General features: G+C 40.2%; 1 protein-coding gene across 1 annotated transcript; it reads right to left on the minus strand.

Annotated features, from left to right (window-relative positions):
• Positions 1 to 1,367: 1,367 nt before the first annotated feature.
• On the minus strand, positions 1,368 to 17,296 carry MFSD11 (major facilitator superfamily domain containing 11). Its single transcript, XM_086473619.1, has 13 exons — positions 17,201 to 17,296; positions 15,499 to 15,554; positions 14,417 to 14,524; positions 13,907 to 13,986; positions 13,712 to 13,808; positions 11,520 to 11,578; positions 9,069 to 9,210; positions 8,186 to 8,226; positions 7,698 to 7,763; positions 5,205 to 5,330; positions 4,078 to 4,252; positions 2,940 to 3,075; positions 1,368 to 1,651 (listed from the first exon to the last, which is right to left on the minus strand). The coding sequence occupies exons 1-13, from the start codon at positions 17,294 to 17,296 to the stop codon at positions 1,484 to 1,486; spliced, it is 1,350 nt and encodes a 449-aa protein (XP_086329745.1). The 3' UTR covers positions 1,368 to 1,483.
• Between the last annotated feature and the right edge of the window lie 1,916 nt (positions 17,297 to 19,212).

Genomic DNA, 19,212 nt, shown 5'->3' on the forward strand with positions numbered 1-19,212 from the left:
CCGTCTGAGAGCAAGAGTGACAGCAAGTGTCACAGGAGATACCATGCTCCCTCACCAAGTTTAACCTTGGATACACCTACGTGGTTGGGACATGCCAGAGCTACTGACACACGAGTTGACTTTTTTTGTACTTATCTTCAAAGGCAAGACATTAACATTCTGACTGTGCATAAAAAAAAAGGTTGGCAAATGGTACTTTTCTAGAAATAGCTACATGGAGCGTCTAAGAACACCTCCTCAGTGTTCCATACCTGCTCTCAGTTGCATCTTGTTTGCCCACTAGACAGAAACACAACTGCAGGTACTAAGGAGTCGCATGGGCAGGTAAAATCAAGGTGAGTTGCATTCACTGCCTGTTTTGTATCATCTATAACAGTTTTGGATTAGAACTCAGTTACTAGACTAGTATCCTTTTTGCGTTTGGCAGAATAAGATTACATCACAGTCTTCCCAAAATACACTGAGAATTTACATCAAGCATTTCAGGTATTTTTAGACTGCAGCAGAATACACGCTGCAAGACTGTTCACACTCTGTGTCTATCTGTACTTCAAGAAGTTATCTTTGACAATGCTCCCATCACAGATTATAATGAAAGTTTCACTGAACTCAAAAACAAATATATTTGAGAGTCTGGGAGGGAAGCCATGTCTTACAGTCCTTCACACACATCACCCTGAGAAAGTTGCAGCAGCTATCCCAACCCAGTTCAGTTCTGAGCTGCTGAACCACAAGACTGCTTTCAGTTATCCACACTTCACAGATCTCAGGATCCCATCCTGAAGATGGGTTAACTTCCTCAAATTCTAAAATCTTTCGTATCACACTATAACCCAATTCACTTTCTTCAAAAAACAAACATGCACCTGATAAAATTTAAGCACATGAAACAGATTAAAAGCAAATGGTGAGAAAACAAGGAACTGGGTGATACAGAATAAGGCAGCAACATTACCCACAGAAATACTTCGACATATCTAATTGCTGAAAAAAGTCAATGACAAATTGATTTCAGTTGGGCAGACACACTGCAATATCATGTACCTTATAAAAATATCATCCATTCAATACAAGAATGCAACTGTCTGCCGAACTAGAATATAGGAAAAATAATTTAAGGGGAAAAAACCAAAACTGTCATTCCATAGTGCACAGTAGAGTGAAATTAGGCAATTACATTCGGAAAGGTACATCTCAGAACAGACTTGTTCAATTCAGAGCTCCACATTTCCTTCCATTTCCAATACCACATGTTTGAGAACACATGTACCAAGCTCAGTGGATTAAAGCAAGAAAAAAGCCTTTCAAATGGGGCATTTTTTTTTTTCACCTGTGCTTCACATTCAGTTCGACCGATGGTGATTTAATAGTAGCTTCCTCCGTCTTAACCTCTGCAGGAGCTTGATCCTTTCACCTTCTCGCATCACCTCACAATAAATGTGCCTGTGTTCTTCCTTGTCTTGGAGTAGCCGTGGTATCTGGATCAAATGCTGCTGTAGTCCGAGCCACGGGCAGCAAGAACTGCTGCCGCTTCCCACTCCACTGCAAAGAAGGTAATTGTCCCGAAGAAGCCCACAACCACCATGATCAGGAGCTGCCACTGCAGGAGGAGGTAGTTGCTGTAGAAATACGCAACTGCAGCACAGATGGACTGGCAGAAAAAACACAGCGCAACAAGATTATCAGTGGAAATACCCAGGCTAGTGTTCTACAAGGATTACCAAACCGAGATACACAGCTTAATGTGCAACTCCCCGGTAGGCTTCGGTAGAAGATATATAATAAAGCCTCAACATATGTCTTAATATCATATACAACAGATGTAGTTTTCAGTTATTTAAATAGTTTTCTCTGCAGAAAGCGAACACAGAACTCAAGTGTTTGTAGCATCTCAAGTGCAGTTTTCTGGTATTTGAAAAGTTTATCTAGAAACAACACTGCCCAGGTTTTAAGACAAAATCCAGGAAACTATTTCCAGTTTTACAGCATCACAAACTCTTCTATATCAAAATAGCTACAGGCTTTGACAAGCAGCATTGCTTACTTGCAATCCCCCCTTTTAAAGATAAAATTTTCATTAGAGCCCGTATAAAGAATCTTTATATTCCTTGTCTATCTCAAATTCTTACATATCACTAAGAATGACATAAAAGTGGAGCCAGGCACAAGGGAGGGGGGGAATTTTTGAAGCAAGCAGCTGTCATCTTTTAAACTAGACACACCCTGACCTCTGCTGCCAGCAGGAGCTTGCTGTTGGTGCGACCTTGCATAACAGTTTCAATGCTTTGCACCACCTTTCCCTACCGACGCCTCCGATCAACAGATCTTGTTTGGTGCTGAACTCTCCAGGTCAAGGTTAATGCCTGTGAGTCATCTACCCAAAAATACAGCAGCTGTATTCATATTGTATGAAGGCTCCATCAAGTCTCCAGCTAGCATAGATACATTTGGTTTGGCATTCGGACAACTTAAGGGCAGATAAACCTTACTTAGTTCTTCTGCCTGCATACCCACCTGATAACTGCCAGCGATCCAGTACAACACCCACAAACTCTTCAACTACTATTTGCACAACTTGTTTTCTTTTAACTCACACCCCTCTGTCAAAGACTTGAGCAAATAAATTCAGTGAATTATTATTTCACTAAAATCCAGGTCTGGTTAACTGTACTAGCCATTTGACATTAAACTACAACTCCCAACTCTTGGAAACTCCCTCAAATTTGTAAGTAATAGCAGTTCAATTATATAATCACACCAAGCTACACAATCAAGCTACTCCTACTTAAAACCTTTTTTCTCTCCTGTGAAAGATAAAAACCCAGACTGAAATCCTTTGCAGAAACAACATCATTTTTCTCAGCTCATTAAAAACCCCAGCCCAGTATTTCAGTAACATTCCAACAGTCATACTTTCAAAAGGCTGTGTCATGTAATACCTGAACAAACTTAAAGATGGCAAAGGCAGGAGCGCTGTCTTCTGCGTACAGGAATCCTAAAATGCTGAGGAGCTGGGTGTTAAAGCAGCTGTCCCCCAGGCCCAGCAGAAAGCTGCAGAATATGGCCACTTCTTTGCTGAAGGAGAAAGGGAATCAAATTCAAAAGCCATCCGTTCAAACAGCTGACACATCTATAAACTATTTTTGGCAGACTTATTTGGAAAGTGAGAATGGAAGAAAGTTATCAAACTTTAAATTTCCCTGGAAAAGAAACTGGGAACACTTGGCAAAAAGAATACTTTCCTCAGATTGTAATTTATTGAATGCTAAGACCACTGTTACCTGCAGTCAATTCTACACTGAATTAGAACTGCTAGAAAAACTCATTTTGCTGCTTGGAGCCACAAAACCCACAAGGCAGTGATTAAAAGCTGAGATACACATGGGGAGTTCATAAAAACTGCAGGAATATTGGAGAAATACCAATTCATCTTGCAGGAAAATACTCCAGTTAAAGAACAGCCACCAGCACAGGCACAAACGCTTATAATTGCAAGTTAGCAGCTGTGCCTGCACAAACTGACTATACTATATTTTCACACAAATTGGCAAAAAACACACCCCAAAAGAAAGTTGCAATGATGAGATAAGAAAGCTCCTTATATTCTTCCCCTCACGCTGAGCAGTGTAAGAGACAGGCACAGCACGGCTCCAGTCAGACCACGGGGACACTTTGACAACGAGCATCCAAAGACTTGGGAAACCAGTGCAAGAGCACAAGGCTGCTGCTCCCTGCTCCAGTAAAACTGAGCCCAACACTGGTTTAAAATCAGCTGAATTCCTGACATCTCGTACAATAGTTTCTGGTCTCGCTGTTGTACGAGATGTCAGGAATGTCAGTTCTCAGTGACAGAACTGCTGCCAAATATCCTCACGCTTTTTATTCTTATGCCATTGAAGTCCTAAGTTGGGTGCACACTGGTGGAATATCTACCTTGAATAAAAACAGAATTCCTGAAAGCCTTTTCTACAGAGTTAGTCACCACACAGACAAGCAGCTTTGAGGAGCTCTCTGTTACAGGAATAAGCTCTTTACAGACATCTTGAGTTACACCAGTAAAGGAAAAAGTTTACTTACCTTGGAATCATATAAGCCACATGATCTGTCCCTTCCATAGGAGCAATAGGGGCATCATTTGGCATGTTGAAAAAAATTAAATAAAAGGCTACGAAATGGACAACGATGCCTAGCATCACAACAGGGTTCCTGCCAAAGCGATTATTCTTGCTCAATAAACCAAAGAGACCTCCACCTGCACGAGTGCAAAAGATCGGAACATTAAATCAGAACTGAAGATGCGAAGAACAGAACCAAACTCAAACCAGTGCAAAAAAAAACCAGCTGAAAACTCAGATTATCAACTTCCTCCTAACTGAAAGATTGACAGACATGAAAACAGCCCCAAGGAGTTTGCCAGATGTGCCAGACGACGTAACCTTTGGGTTGCTGGAGATGCCTGGGACACAGGGGCAGGAGATTTATCAGACTATTGCCAGTGAAGACACTTCACCTTTTTGCAAGTATTTTCCCAGCAGCCCCTGATTCCTCCAGCATTGCAACTGTACCAAGTACAAACGGATGGCCTTGTGCTTAGCTCTTAACTGCAAAAGCGTGCATCTCTGGATCCAAGCTGCTGGTGAATCAACACAGCGTTGGGGTCTGTGTGGTTGGTTTAAATACTGCAGCACTTGAGTTAAAGCAAAAAAATTCACTTAATGAACATGCCCTGTATTCAATTTTATTCAAATATCAGATCTCATTAACACAAGCTAACTTTTTAAAATAAAGACATTTTTAGTGTAATACTTTAATAAATTTGAAATACTTATGACATCACTTAAGAAATAAAAATGTAAACAGAATACTATTTAAAAAACAGTATCAAAATGCTGAAAGGTGCCCAATAACACTGTAGCCTAGTGTTTCTCTCCCTCTAAGTCTCACTAATCCAAAAAGAACGTAAAATCTTAGGACTCAGTCACCAGTGTTGCCCATCCTAGTCTGCATTCACTTTAGATGGCATACTGTATAATTCACAGTGGAACAAGGAACCACACTCATAATTCTGTTTCTTCTATCTCATTTTTTGTTTATGTAATCATTGCTGGGAGCTTGGAAGACACTATTCAGTTAAACACAAAAACCATTTTGAGCAACTACATCTTAATCCTTTTTTGTCTATAAGGTCATAAATTTAGACTCACCTAAAATTTCTCCAACACCAATAAAAATACCGGAGAGACCAATAAGGCTTTTCTCTTCACTGCCAAACCTATTCACAGCACCAATACATGTCCCATATACTCCAGAAAAGAATGTTAATTCCAAACCTTTGAAAGAAATCAAACAAAACTGACAGATGAACTATTATTAAAGTTATTGCAATAATCTTTATGTCTAAGGCTGTTTTTTCCCCTAAAGTACCTCTCAAATACATATATTTACATAAGGTATGCAGAACAAACAATTAGGGAATTTTAAACTATGCAATGATACTCTCCTATGCCAGTTTACAAAAACTAGAGCAGAAAAAGCAGTGTCACTAATCAGTGTCACAGGCACTTCGGTTCAGTACTGCTTCTGTTGACGCCATCTCTGCATATAGTTTATATTTCTGCTTTTCAGAAACTGGACTTCCACATGTGAGCTTTCTTCCCCCCAAGTTATGGCACTCCTAAGAAAGACTCCCTGAACCCTCAAATACCAAAAAAGCTAAGGTTTCCTAAAACAGACTGCTACTTTTGTATACATGAACTAAAACTGAGAAAGAACAACAGCTGTTTGTTTAAAACTTTTCTTTCTACTGCCGTTACTGTGAGCAAAGGTAACACAGGCAAGTCAACTAGCATAACTATAAGAACCAGTATAAAAACACCAGTTCCTTAATAGAAAGTCTATTAAAACAATGCAAAGTGTTATGCCTAAACAAAGAAAACCAGTTTAAAACTAGAACTGTTTCTAATTTACCTCCTTTGCCTTTTGCTGCTGCAGAAATACAGTACACCACATCCTGGTCCACAAGCAGCAGGCTACCTAACATGGCATATGACCTGCACAGCCTCAAAAAGGGGTGAACTTTGAGCAGTCTTATTGATCAGACCACCAGTTTCAGAAACAAAAGCTTTTGTTGGCCTTATTGCAACCCAACAGAACGCTGTGTGACAAGTCTAAGCGTACACAGCGTTACCGCCAGGACACAGCTAAGACATGAAGAAAACTCAGTGTCTAAACTAGGACCTTTTGAAGAAAGTTTTATGGACTTGTTTTGACCAGACCATGGAGAACAGAAATCCCCAAATCTGCAGAAGAGAAGTAAAAGAACAGAGTGACTGACTTACACTAACTAGTACATAATTATTAACAACGGCAGTGTCCACCGTAGCCGATTTCTGTGCAAGCACCGCGGACACCCTGCGTTGTGCTTGATTTGCAGAACGCCACCAAGCACCCGGGGCAGAGCAAGCCCGAATAAATAAGCAACCTCTCTCCTGTGTGTATTGATTTATGGCACACCGGGCAAGAATCCCCTTTTCCAGACAACATTATGGGATTTTGTGTTTTCCCACACAAAGTGGCAATATTGACCACGACCACCAGATGGCAGCAGCTGCTTTTTCCAAGCTGGACTGATTTTATTTTTTTTCTGCTACCAGGAAGACCAAATTTCAGATTAATGAAGCAAAACCTGACTGCCTCCCTTCCCTTGTTATCTTGCTTCACATTCCCACTGCACTAAACTTCTAGAGGAAATCCAGTTAGTTAATTGGGGTTAGCACAACAGTGGAGATGCTGTGAAGTAACTTGTCACTCATCAGTGGCTGGTGCAAGCTGATTTCACAGCTGCTATTGCTATTTCTCTACCAGAAGCTGACCACAACCTGCGGCAGATGTTATGGCACTGTTTATAGTTTGTTCACACCCAAGCCTTTCTTTTCACCTACAAGAGCTAACAACAGTTTTTCATAATGGTGACTCACAGCTGAGGTTCTGAAAATACTTCTATTCTTCCTAAAACTTAACTTTATCATGAACAGATCCGCATCTGAAGCCAAGTAAGGAGCAAGAAACCCCCCCCAAACCCATTAAAGGATTCCAACAACATTTTGAACATTTTATAGTATTTTTGTAGAAGAATCAATTTAGTATATGACACAGATAAATGTATTTTTATTTTACAACTCACACCTTGGTCTAACAGTGGCAGACCAGGTTTAACTAAAGTTGCTAAAGAGAGCTCTTGCCACAGCAAATACTAGTGACAAAACCAGTTGAAAACAGCTAAACTTTTTCCCAATAGAACCAAGACTAAAATGAAGACTGTTCATAATCTCCTGTGCCTCAATGGAGGGGATACTGAAAGTGTATCCTACAAAAGTAATTTTAATTCAAATGAAATGAAACTGCTTTAGACAATCTACAACCCATTGGTAGTGTAACACTAAATCACATGAACAGCTAAATTTTGCCTAGCCCTCAATTTGGTTGACCCAGAACTGTACCGAACCCAGCATTACCACCTCAGTAATAATTTGCAGATTTAGGCACACCTCTCAACACAGAAATGTTGTGACGTGTTCAAAGTTAATTCAAATATTCAAGTAATGTGTGCAGACACAGAATTGCAGTCCTGCTGGGGGGCTGAAATTCCAAACAGTGCCCTGACGATGCCACATGATTATACACTGCTTGCTTCATACCTGTGTAGGCTGTTGTAACACTGAGAAGCAGAATCTCTTTGGTGAAGCTCAGCTTTATCGATTTCTCTGTAAAGACATAACAATGGAAATTAATATAACCGATAGCACTACTAAGATAATCTACACTTTCTTTTGCTCTTTGCAAAAATAGGTTAAAATTACGCAAACTGTGACTATTACAGTAAATAGAGTGCTAAATAAACCAACCCTGACTTGCCCTTTGAAAGAAATGCCATTAACTGAAATCCTTTTTCATAAGAAATGCGAGGGGAGAACTATTATAGAGGGAACACACAGTTTTCAATTAGCAGACAATTTTCTGCTTAGGTTTCCGTGGAATAACTGAAAGGCGTTCTTAAAACCTTATTTGTTCACAAATGTTTGTTCTAAGTGGTTTGTACATGATCACGTTATCAGCAGAATCATGAAGAGCTGGAAAGGGTACGTCAGTATTTTCTGAAGCAACTCTTAGGTGAAACAGTACTTACTGAAGGCAGCCACTGCTCTCATCATTTTGTTTTGGGCAGACCTGGGTAAACAAACAACTTAGTCAAAATGGAAAAAGAATAACCACACAGTATCGCTATGCTGGAAAGTAGTTTCATTTTTCAAGTTTTTTGTTTATTTTCTAGCCCAGCACTATATACTGGAATATCCTAATGTATTCTTAAAAGTTTCTGAGAATCTAAACTACTAACCACAAAATCTCTTTGCTTTCTGCACTAGTGAATGCCGTTCAAAAATTAACCTGCTTAACAGAATCTTTCTTCTGAGCATTTTTAGCTTTGAACATTTTTTCACTGGCATACTTACTGACGTTTTTCTAACATTTTCATTGATCGTTAAATAAAGCAAAAAATATTTAAACTGATGCCTCAGGCAAAACCGTACTAAATCTATCTATGTACCTATGCATTTTTAATGTATTTATCAGAGTGGCACATATATGTTTAGGGAAGACATGAAAAACATGATTCAATATATAAAGATAACCTATAAAAACGCAGTAAATTCTGCTTATTCCAGCCTTTAAACTGGGCTGATGAGGGCAAGACAGATTATGAAAGGCAGATACAAGTTTAATAATAATCAGTGGAGAAAAGTAGTAAAAAGTATCTTTCCGAAGGCGCTTATTAATGGAAAAACTTAATGTGCAGCACTGCACTCCACCTTGAATATATGTCATATAAAGAACGTTAATTCTCACTTGTTAAAGTACAGACACTTCTCCATTAATTCTGTAAACTCTACAGGTTGTTGATAACATTCCTGTTTCCAGTGTAGACAGAAAAGTGAAGGCACGATGTTCCACCGAGGAGCAGGCGCACAAACAAGTCTACGTGACAACATGTTATTGCCATAAGCACTTACGAGCTGTCCCCCAGGACTTCATTAGCAGAATCGTCCTCCCCTGGAGCTTTTGTGTCCTCTTGTTTCCTAATCAGAAAGAACAGAACTGTGCCCACAAGACTGATAACAGTCAGAGCAATGAAGACAGTTCTGCGATCGCTCTCTGTGGAAAAACAAACAGGAGCCATAACTAGATGTGCAAAAGCAATTCAGACCAAGCAACTCCCTTCAAAGCACTCATACAGACACACTATGTAACTGCGTGTAAAACACATTCATTTCCTACCTTACCTTTCACATGGAGCAAAAGGTACCCAGCTGCTGGCAAATTCCTGTCTCAGTTTTATGGCGCCAATAAAATATTGGCTTATTAAAGAGTGTCACTCACATTTTCTGCCATGCAAAGGCTATGACCAAGGAGGAGCCAATTAACAAAGGCAGTGCATAAATCATTAGCAGAAGAAAGTACATCTTTCAAGACTTAAGTAATTCATAGTGGACACAGCAAACTACCCCAAACCCCTTCAGATTTCTAAAAAAAAAATAAAAAGCTCTTTACCAGCATCAGAAATATTAGCACCGTAACACTGTAAACTGGTAGGCTTGTAAACTACAAAGGCCTTACAACCCCTGGAACCTAACTGGTGCAGCACAGAGGACGCAGCTGGAGGAATGGCTGCCCTATGCACGAGCTCTGCTGCACCAACTCGTTTGGCACAGGAAAGTCTGCAATACCAAAGTCATTCCCATTTACAAATATTAAGCAGGGGAAAGAAAAGCCAAGAAACTGCTAATAGGTGTGACTGAACTAGTGTGTGGTTGTGAAGATATTGCCTGCACTTGTATTTATCGCCCCTTTACCTTAAACGTAAAGGTAAAATTGTCCTATGTCAATTAAAAGTAACCAGCGTATGATTACAGATCAAAAAGGGATTATATGCTTCACCTTGAAATGCCTGTAATATTTTTATATAGGTGGTAAAAGGAAGGAGGAATTGATTTTTAAATGCTGTTAAATCTTTTGATACATTTTCTAATCAAGAGGAGTCTCAAGACATTTAAAGATGGGGAAAATGCAACAGCAGAACTCCCTCATCGTTAATTGCTTCATTCTGTGGTTAGCAAGAGCAATGAAATTTAGAATGCACAGAATTTCAGGCCCACCAGGTTCAAAGTGTCTCCAATACTTTCAATAACATTTAGACCTTTGTGTTAAATGCAAAGGAATGCGGAAGATGACCTTTAAAAAATTAACCGGTGCTGTACTACCAGGCCCACATCTGCAGAGAACCTGAAAAGACGGATCTAACAGAGGCATGAAGTGGACTACTCATCTCAACAGGGCAGTATTTCTGAAGCCTGATAATTGTAATTTAAAAGTCAATATCTTATTCCTGACTGACTACAGCAGTTGCCTCATCTTTAAACATTAAAAGAATTGACCATTCTAGTAGGTATTTTACTCTAAGACTACAATAAGGAAAACCCTCAGTCATTACAGAACAAGACAATCAACCCAATTGGTTTACAAAACGTTGGGTTTCCAGCAATGTTTGGTTTTTATATTCAAAATCTTAGATTTTGCTTTATTTTCACCATTGCAGTTTTCTCAGTTGACACCCCCACCTACCTTGCCTCACTTTAACAGCTGCCAGAAATCTCTGCTTCAAAACCACTGAGTCAACCACTACCCAGCTTCTTAAGAATATTAAGACCACTGTTCTCCAATTCCTGCCCTTTACCACTCTAGCACAACGTCAAAATAAAACTATAGTATTCATTGCAATCCCGTCAGGAAGTTTGTCTTCATAAACTATGCCAAGAAAGGAAGACTAAGTTCTTTGCACACTCCTCCAGCAGGGCTGCCCGTGTAAGCAGCAGCAGTACAGTCACAGTCCAGCTGGACATCCCAGTCCCTGCCTTGCTACACCACTTTGTGCCAGCACAATTAGGGCAGCCATAAGTGAACTGGGATGGTTTTCCTTCCTTTTCCTTTATCTCATATGTTAATCAGTCTCCAACCTGATTTAGCAGGAGAGTTTACACCAGGGACTTACTCTGGAACAGGACAGCCGTGTTTGTTAACCACACAGCCTTTCCAGAACACTTTTCCCCCCAAATATGCTTATTTTGGCATAACCGTGTCTGCACAGGGAAAAATCCCAGAGTAGCTGTTGTGGAAAGCCTTATCCTAAACTAGCATTCTGCAGAATTTCATAGACAATATCCAAACAGAAGGTACTCAGTGCACAGCACGCAGCAAAACAACACACATAATACAAGGGCCACGAGTACCATGGAACACTGAATCAAAAACCTACTCCAAAAAGAGCAAATCTAACAATAAACTGGAAGAAAAATTTGTCTGATATCGTGTAATTTTCTCACCACTTTCCAGTTCAGTATTTCATCTGTTTATTCATACTACCATACTCTAAAGGATGGCCTCCCATACAAACAAGCAATACGCACCTGATATGTGAGTTTTCCCTCGCCAAGCGAAGTATATATAGAGGTTTCCAAAAAACAAGCTGTAAACAAAAAGGACAACACGGGTGAACAGCGCTTTTTGTGGCAAGATTAAGGTTGTAGCATCACAGTAATACTGTTCTATGCAAAAAAAATAGTACTGTGCAATAGTGAAAGAAATAAAGACAGTAGTCACTCTCCACACAAACTGCTTATTCTGTATAAAACTTCACACACAGTAAAGGATTCTTCCCCACAATGCTGGCTACTTATTTTCAAGAATCAAAACACAAGGTGGTAGCAAAAGGAAGAAATCTGCATCTAAGTTGCCTCTCTAATTTTGGAAGGGTCTAAGTTAGAAAGCTGACATTTATGGAGATGACTTCTTGATACTTCCTTAGAAGAGTCATGTGTCTTGCCTGAAGTATCACCCCAACAATACTAAAGTGGTTGTTAACAGCCCAAGGGAAATTCCGTGTTCCTACCTACAGTTTCCCAAAACACAGTAATTCTGAATGAACCGTGATTCAAGACAGCCTTAAAGATTCTTCATATAAAACCATGCATTTTACTGACTATAAAACACACAATTAGTTGTGTTTGTGGAAATTGCTACTTTGATAACCTACTGATATGTTAATTCCTGAACCTGACACTTACAGAACACAAGTGTGCCACTGTTTCAGACTGATGTCCTATTAATCCAGTATTCTGTCCCTACAACAGCATTAACAATGCCACCTAGTGCAGGCTCACCAGCCTAAGCTTCCTGCAATTCACTCCCCTCGCTATCTCCCAATATCCAGAAGTGCTACATCAGGGGTGGTAGAAGGTGTCTCTCTTCAGGAACTGTTTGTGGGCCTGTTGCCACTGGATTTGTTTGATCCCTTCTTGATCTCGCTGACACCATCCAACTCTATACTCCCTTGTGGCAGCAAGTGCCAAAGTTTAGCTACCCATTGTGTAAAGCAGCACTTTATCTGTTTCAAACCAATCCTCTTCTAGTTTCGCCAAGTGACCAGAGCTCTAGTACAGCAGCATCCACCAAGCAGCAGTTCTACACTCAGCTCAATTGCTGCCTTCGTGTTTTAGCCACACATCAGTATAAACCTCCTCAGACGCCTTTTCTCTAGAGGAAAGGGTCCCAGACTTTTCAGGCTCTCTTCAAGCCAGCAGCTCTGTCTTCCTGTGCATTCTTGTTGCTGTTCCCTATACCCCAATGACATTACAACTCATCTGAGAGGCATAAACCACAGGCACACAAAGTACTCGATAGCAGCAACACAGCAACCACTACCATGTTCTCACTCCCCTTCTTGATGCTGAGCCTTTTGTTGACTTTTTGGGTCGATGCAGCACTCTAAGCTTAGTATCAGAGTATTACCCACAACAAGATCTCTTTTCTGACTTCTGGGTGCCAGGACCAACTTTAGTATTTTCACTCCAACTTGTCAGAGAGCAGCAAGGCCCAGCTGCTCCCTCAGGGAAGGAGGGCTGGGAGTCCAGGGGATAACACGTCCAACAGAAAAGACTGTAGGCAGGGTCAACAGAAGGTCCAGACCATCACACAAGCGTGTGTTGAAGAGGTAGGCCTGAGTTCAAGCCTGGAAGTCAGCCCACCAGCCAGAATCAGGTCCGGTGATTGCCACGCAGATCCACAGTGACAACACAGACAAAGGCAAGATGGGAAGTCAGACTGCAAACTGGTGTCAAGACCATCAAGATCCACAGGCACAGCTGGGGCCAAACTGCAGACCAGTACTCCTCCAACCCAGCTCCAGAGGAAGTGAAGGCCCAGGGCTGAGTTTAAATGGGGCCCATGGGCAGATGGGAAGGGTGTGGTGGAGCCCCAGGTGAGGTGGTTCAGGACCATCAGGCCTTACTAGTGCACTCAGGATCCTGACACAAACTAGCACAGCCCTCCACAATCAACAAGATTTCTGTTGTATATGTCAAAACGCTCCCCTAACAGAAATCTATTCTTTCAGCACATCAAGAGCAGAGGCTTGCAAGATGTAACTTCCACTCGTTGTTCTATAATGCACGATAGCAACAGAAATGTTGCTTCCAGCTCTCCCTCCCTGACTGCAAGGTACCGGTAGAGTACTTTTTGATGCAGTCTCTCACTTACCAAAAGATGTAAGAAGTAGAATGTGTACACAACCAAAAAAAAAAGAGTAACAAATAAAGCTTACCTGGACTGCAAGAGCGCCCAAAATACTCCACTGTTCCTTCCAATGGTGTTTTCATTAGAATTTACAGTCAAGCAATTTCCCTGTGCTGTCCAGAGCACTGAAATACACAGAATATATTGCTCAGGAAATAAAAATATTTTAGAGGTATATTCAAATGTAGCAAAGAATAGTAAGCAAGGTGAGAACTATGCTTACCAGCAGCTGCAATGCCAATAAAAACAGAAGCAGTGTAGAAAGCCCATGTAGCAGGTTGGATAAAAACTGCAATGTACAAGCTAGAATAGAACAGATCAGTTTATTGAATATAGACTTGAAGGGGACAATGCTCTTCAACAATCGGGTATCTCACTTATCTGCTTCCAAATCAGCTACTCTCTCCTAAGTGACATTAGAAAACAGTTAGGTCGCACGTGTAATCTTTTTACTCCACTAAGCATGTAGAATTTTGTTTTATATAGCCATTAATCTGAGACCACAACCCGAACTCCACAGTCAGCAAAGTCTGGAAATGCTGTGGAAAAAATATACTCTGTTTCCAGCAGGCTGACGTACTCTGCAGTTACACATCTACTGATACAGACAGTATCTCTGCAAGATGCCTTCCTCAGCCAGCACAATTTCATGTGTGGCACGGTAGCCTTAGGCGTGAAAAAATGAAAGAAAGACTTCAAAGGAAGCAGACAAAAATTCAGAATTAATACTTACCTATAAAATACGCCACTAACAACCATGGAGAGTTGAGGCCCTACTATCGCAACCACTGAAGGTGACAGAAGATTTGATGCAGAGAACACTCCGTAAATAATGGACATGCTACATAAATAAACAACAAAGATGATTAAATACTTAAAATACAGACTACAAGTGCAACTGGTTTAAGAATGTTCAGTCGATTCCAAAATACCAAGTACATACATAACTTAAGTAGCTGCATAACTTTCATGATCAAACATTTCCTTCCTTTCTCCTGCTGCCTTCGCCCCCTGCGCTCTGTACGGGAACACAGCAGCGTTGCTGATCAGAGTCCCAAACTACCGCAGGCAACCCCGTCTTGCAATGTACGGCATGTATTTGTCAAACTGTGCCTTAACAGTAGTTACTGTATTTTGGGCCCAGTACCTCTAGAGGAGAATGTTCCAGAGCCTCATTCGTTTATCAGTGAGGATTTCATTTTCTGCCAAATACACCGCAGGAATTTTACAGATATATTTTGTGTCAGTTGTATTTTTACTTTACATTGAGACAGTAAACCCTTCGAAGCAGCAACCAGGTTTTCCTATATGACAGGATAATTTGGCATACCAAAGGTCCCTGATCACGCTTGGCAAGTTTGGCTATGCCAGTGCAATAAACAGAAGGGCTTTTCGTGGCTTTGCTCCTCATCTTTCTGACCGCTCCTTTCACATTTATGTTGCAGTATTTCCTGGAAGCTGATCCACACCACCTGTCCTACACAAACACACCGAGGTGTACGAGGGCAAACAACCGAGGTCTTAGAAGCTTTATTTATTTTAAAACTTCCACATTCTTCATCTCTTAAGATAAAATGCTGAGAATGGTGGTCATCTAGACCAACATCATGACCATATGGTGGTCATCTAGAAATAATTCAGAGTAGAACTAGAGTGAATGTGAGAAGCCTATGTTTTAAACTGCTTTAAGTACGTTATTAAATTGTGAAGTCAGCAGAATGCTACAATCTCTTCAGCGTGTATCTCTACCAGATGGAATTATAACCAGCTTCACCCTGCAAGGAGCAAAGTAACAAGGAGATCTGTGTAAATTACCTTGTGTAGCCACTGCCATGAAAATCCGTGTTGTTTAAATTTGTGATAACAGTTTGCTGTGAGGAGAAAAGTTTACATTGTCATATGTCAGAATGTATCCTGTAGTTTGAGAACACTTGCACCAGTTTGAAGTCAGCATCAAATGTTAGAATTAATCATGAACAGACTCTACAAACTACTATAATATATATATTAATCATTAATAGTCTCTACAAAGTACTTTACAGTACTTTATATAATAGTAATATATATAGTAATATATAAATAATTTAAAGTGTAAATTACAACTCACAACAGCTCCACAATGAAGGTGAAGGAGATATTTGGCAGAGAAACACCTATGTTTGAAGCAGTAATTAGTACTTCAGGATTCTATTATGATTTCATCAGAGACCTTAAAATACCTCACAAAACTTTCGTTTCACTAAACACCTCTCTTAGGCAGATATGCACAACTATCTTAATTTAAAAAGTGGGGGAAAAGGAGAAGTTTCAAAATACTCTCAATTTGACCTAACTATGAGCTTCTGATAAGAGTTTCCATTCTTGTCAGCTTCCCGTTATTTTCCTGTTCCTTTTTTTTCCCTTGAATCAAATTTAGTGATCATGAGACCATGTAACTAGTTGCACTGGTGGGCAGATCTGGTTGAAAGCCACTTGTAATGACTTCAGTGACAACAAATTACATGATGGCAGGATCACTAGGTCCAATTCAGTGAGGTGCTGTGAATTCCTTGCAGAACTTCTAAGATCACTGGGCTGCACTTACATACTCATGCACAGTATCACGCTGCACCACGACTTTTACAAAAACTACCCTAAGTAGTTATTTCTATAATACAGACAAGGACACTTGTATGTCTGAACCCAGAAAGGATTCTTCTTGCGTGCAAGAAAAGAGAAGCTGTAAGACCTGTAGGCTCAAGAGGTATGTCGAAATCTAACTGCCCTTCAGGCATGTAACTAATATTGAAAGCAACGTCAACAACTCAGCAAGCTAGAGGATCCGGGCCAAGTATGTCAGTAGCAGGATTCTAAAAATTGAAGTTACTAAGAGAGCAACCTGCTTTTAATAGTAAATTTGGGTTGTGCTATGTTTAATTTTGCTTCAGCACACAAAGAGATACAGAATACTAAAGCAGCAAATTACTTGTTCAGATGGAAGGTGACTTGGCAGTTCTAGCAATTGTGGAAGTCTGACTACTTGTCAGATGTTATCCTCATACTCCCCCTCAATGTCTAGTTTGTTAAAACAGAAAAATATGTTAAATTAGGCAAAACACTCTAGGAAAAACTAGGGGCATGGTTAATAATAACAACTTAGGCAAATATTTTGAAAGGGACTATATAGAATCATCAGAAATATGGAAGGTCCAATGTGATTCAACTGTTAAATATCGCAAGTGTCAAAACAGACGCTATTTTAAAGTTCAAACATTTGATAAGACTAATTTTCTCCTTTCTAAGCAATCAGGCAGAGTTATAAGTACAGCTACGCTACCTTAAAGAAATAAACTGCGTAATTATCCAGTTAACCAACTTAATCTAGTTAACACTAAACCAAAAGAAAGGAGACAAAATGTCAAGGAGTCTTGCACATTAAAAAATCCCAAATAAAGCAACTTTTACATTACAGTACACAAAAGACAAGAAAGTATGAATAACTGATAGAAATGTGGCATGTTTTGGAATTCACACTTACCGCGATATTTCCACACGTTTGGAAAGCAGTGAATATAAACATGAATGAGACTCCCAAAATAATGATGTTGAAAAGTTTTTTTGATTCAGGAGACATTTTGTGTTTTCTTGCCAGGTCCTCAGCTTCAGTCTGGAAAAACTCTCTTTTCTTTTAAAAGCTTCCTCTTAACCTCTGTTAAAAACAAATAAGCAAAAAGAATAAATCAAAAAAGAAAAAGCCTCAAAAATGATGACTGCTTAGGGCTACTTATTAGCTGCTAGGACATAATCATCAACTAATCAAGAAATCTGGTAACTCTCTTAAATGTACAGCAAAATCAGTAACTAAAATAAACCAACCCCCAAAACCCCCACAAAGGTCTCATACAAAAGGTAAAGCTCAAGATCCTCTCTACCTTTTCCCATGAAGTTAACAGAGCAGACGGCAGTACGTTACTTCTTCATGACATCACTTTCCCCCAAACGAAGCAGTTTTCCGAAGACCGAGCTAGTTAATCAGCTCAGCTTCTTGCCATTGTTCTAAATCACAATTCTGGTCCACGGCCCTTAAATCACCTGACGAAGGCAAGATGAGACATTCACACACACAAGTCATTTCCATGCACGTTGGACAGGAAATAAGGAACATTTCACAATCTCGATCAGCTGACCCAGCCTAGAAAGCCCTTGTGCACTATGGGAAATGCAGTTTTATGAAAGTATACTTTTTCTACCTGAAAGGGTGGAAATCTCCTAATCCTTAAAATAAAGATTTATGCTAGTTTGTAAGAATGATTATCTCTATCCACTAAATAATACCTGGCAAGATTAAAAAAAAAAAAAAAAAGGCTTAGGAAGTAGTCTAAGCAAATGCTGAATTTAAACGCACAAATAGTCATTCCAAAGGGAATATAATTCCCCCCTGGAGAACCTACACAGCTCAATGCCACCAGCACGCACGCTCTGCACAGCGCTTCTGCCTTTCGTTGTCTCAGAGACTCAGGAGAGAAAAGAATCTTCATAATCTTTCACTGCTTTGTCTCAAGGAAACACATTTGGTTTTAGAAATTACATACCCTTAATATTTCACTTCACAGTGTTTCTAAGTAATAAATTTAAGATCAATTGATCTTTAAGTTCTGAAGATCTCTGTTACAACGTCAGCAGCATTGAAAGGGGATCACACATCGAGTGAATGGCTGCTTTTTACTGCTACTATCTCCTGTCCATTCTGTTGGGCCTCCCAGTCAGGGCTGGAGCAGTCAGCTAAACCAGCTCCACGTAACTGCTGGCCAAACAGGGAGGGAAGGAAATCCAGAGCTGGTCGAAGTAAATGACAAATTGCCAGAACTTAAATAAACTCTGCATCCCAGCTCTCGTTACATATTTAATAGTCTTTTAATTTCCAAGTTGTATTTTCTAAAAAATGTAGTTTTTTCAAACAGTGTTTATTTTTTTACTTGTGGAAGAAAGTCATTATGGTTATTCAGAGGCCGCTTTACAAAGATCCAGTCAGAATATCAAGATGGGTTTTTTAACACAAGCAAAGCTCTCTTCTTCCTTTCTTATGAATTTATAGTAACAGATTTTTAAGATCCTCCAGGCACTGTGTCCCAGTCATGCCTTCTTCCCCTTGTGCCAACATAAGCATTCATCTAGCTGAATGGCCAGCCGGGCTGGTGTGCTGGACCCAGTCCTTCAGCAACAGCAGCACCTTGTATTGAAGTGAGTGAAACTAGGGAGGAAGGGAGACAGGAGACCCCCTCTATCATTTTAGGGAAATCATTGTAAAGATAAACTTCAAATTTCTCCTTAGGGAAAGGGTTTCAGCAGCTGAATCAGAAAATTTTTACTCAAAATTCTCGGGGGAAAAAAGAACAAACGATACAGCACGAAGCAACACAAAATTGCTTCAGTTGCTTCAATACAAACCTGTGGTGCGGCTGACAGGCTGGAGGGAAGGGAGCCCATCCCGAGGGACCTGGGCAGGCCGCAGAGGTGGGCCCCTGCAAACCTCATGGAGCTCAACAAGGC

The sequence above is a fragment of the Leptosomus discolor genome, chromosome 15, assembly GCF_034619465.1.
Source record: "Leptosomus discolor isolate bLepDis1 chromosome 15, bLepDis1.hap2, whole genome shotgun sequence".
In the NCBI taxonomy this organism is placed as follows: domain Eukaryota; kingdom Metazoa; phylum Chordata; class Aves; order Leptosomiformes; family Leptosomidae; genus Leptosomus; species Leptosomus discolor.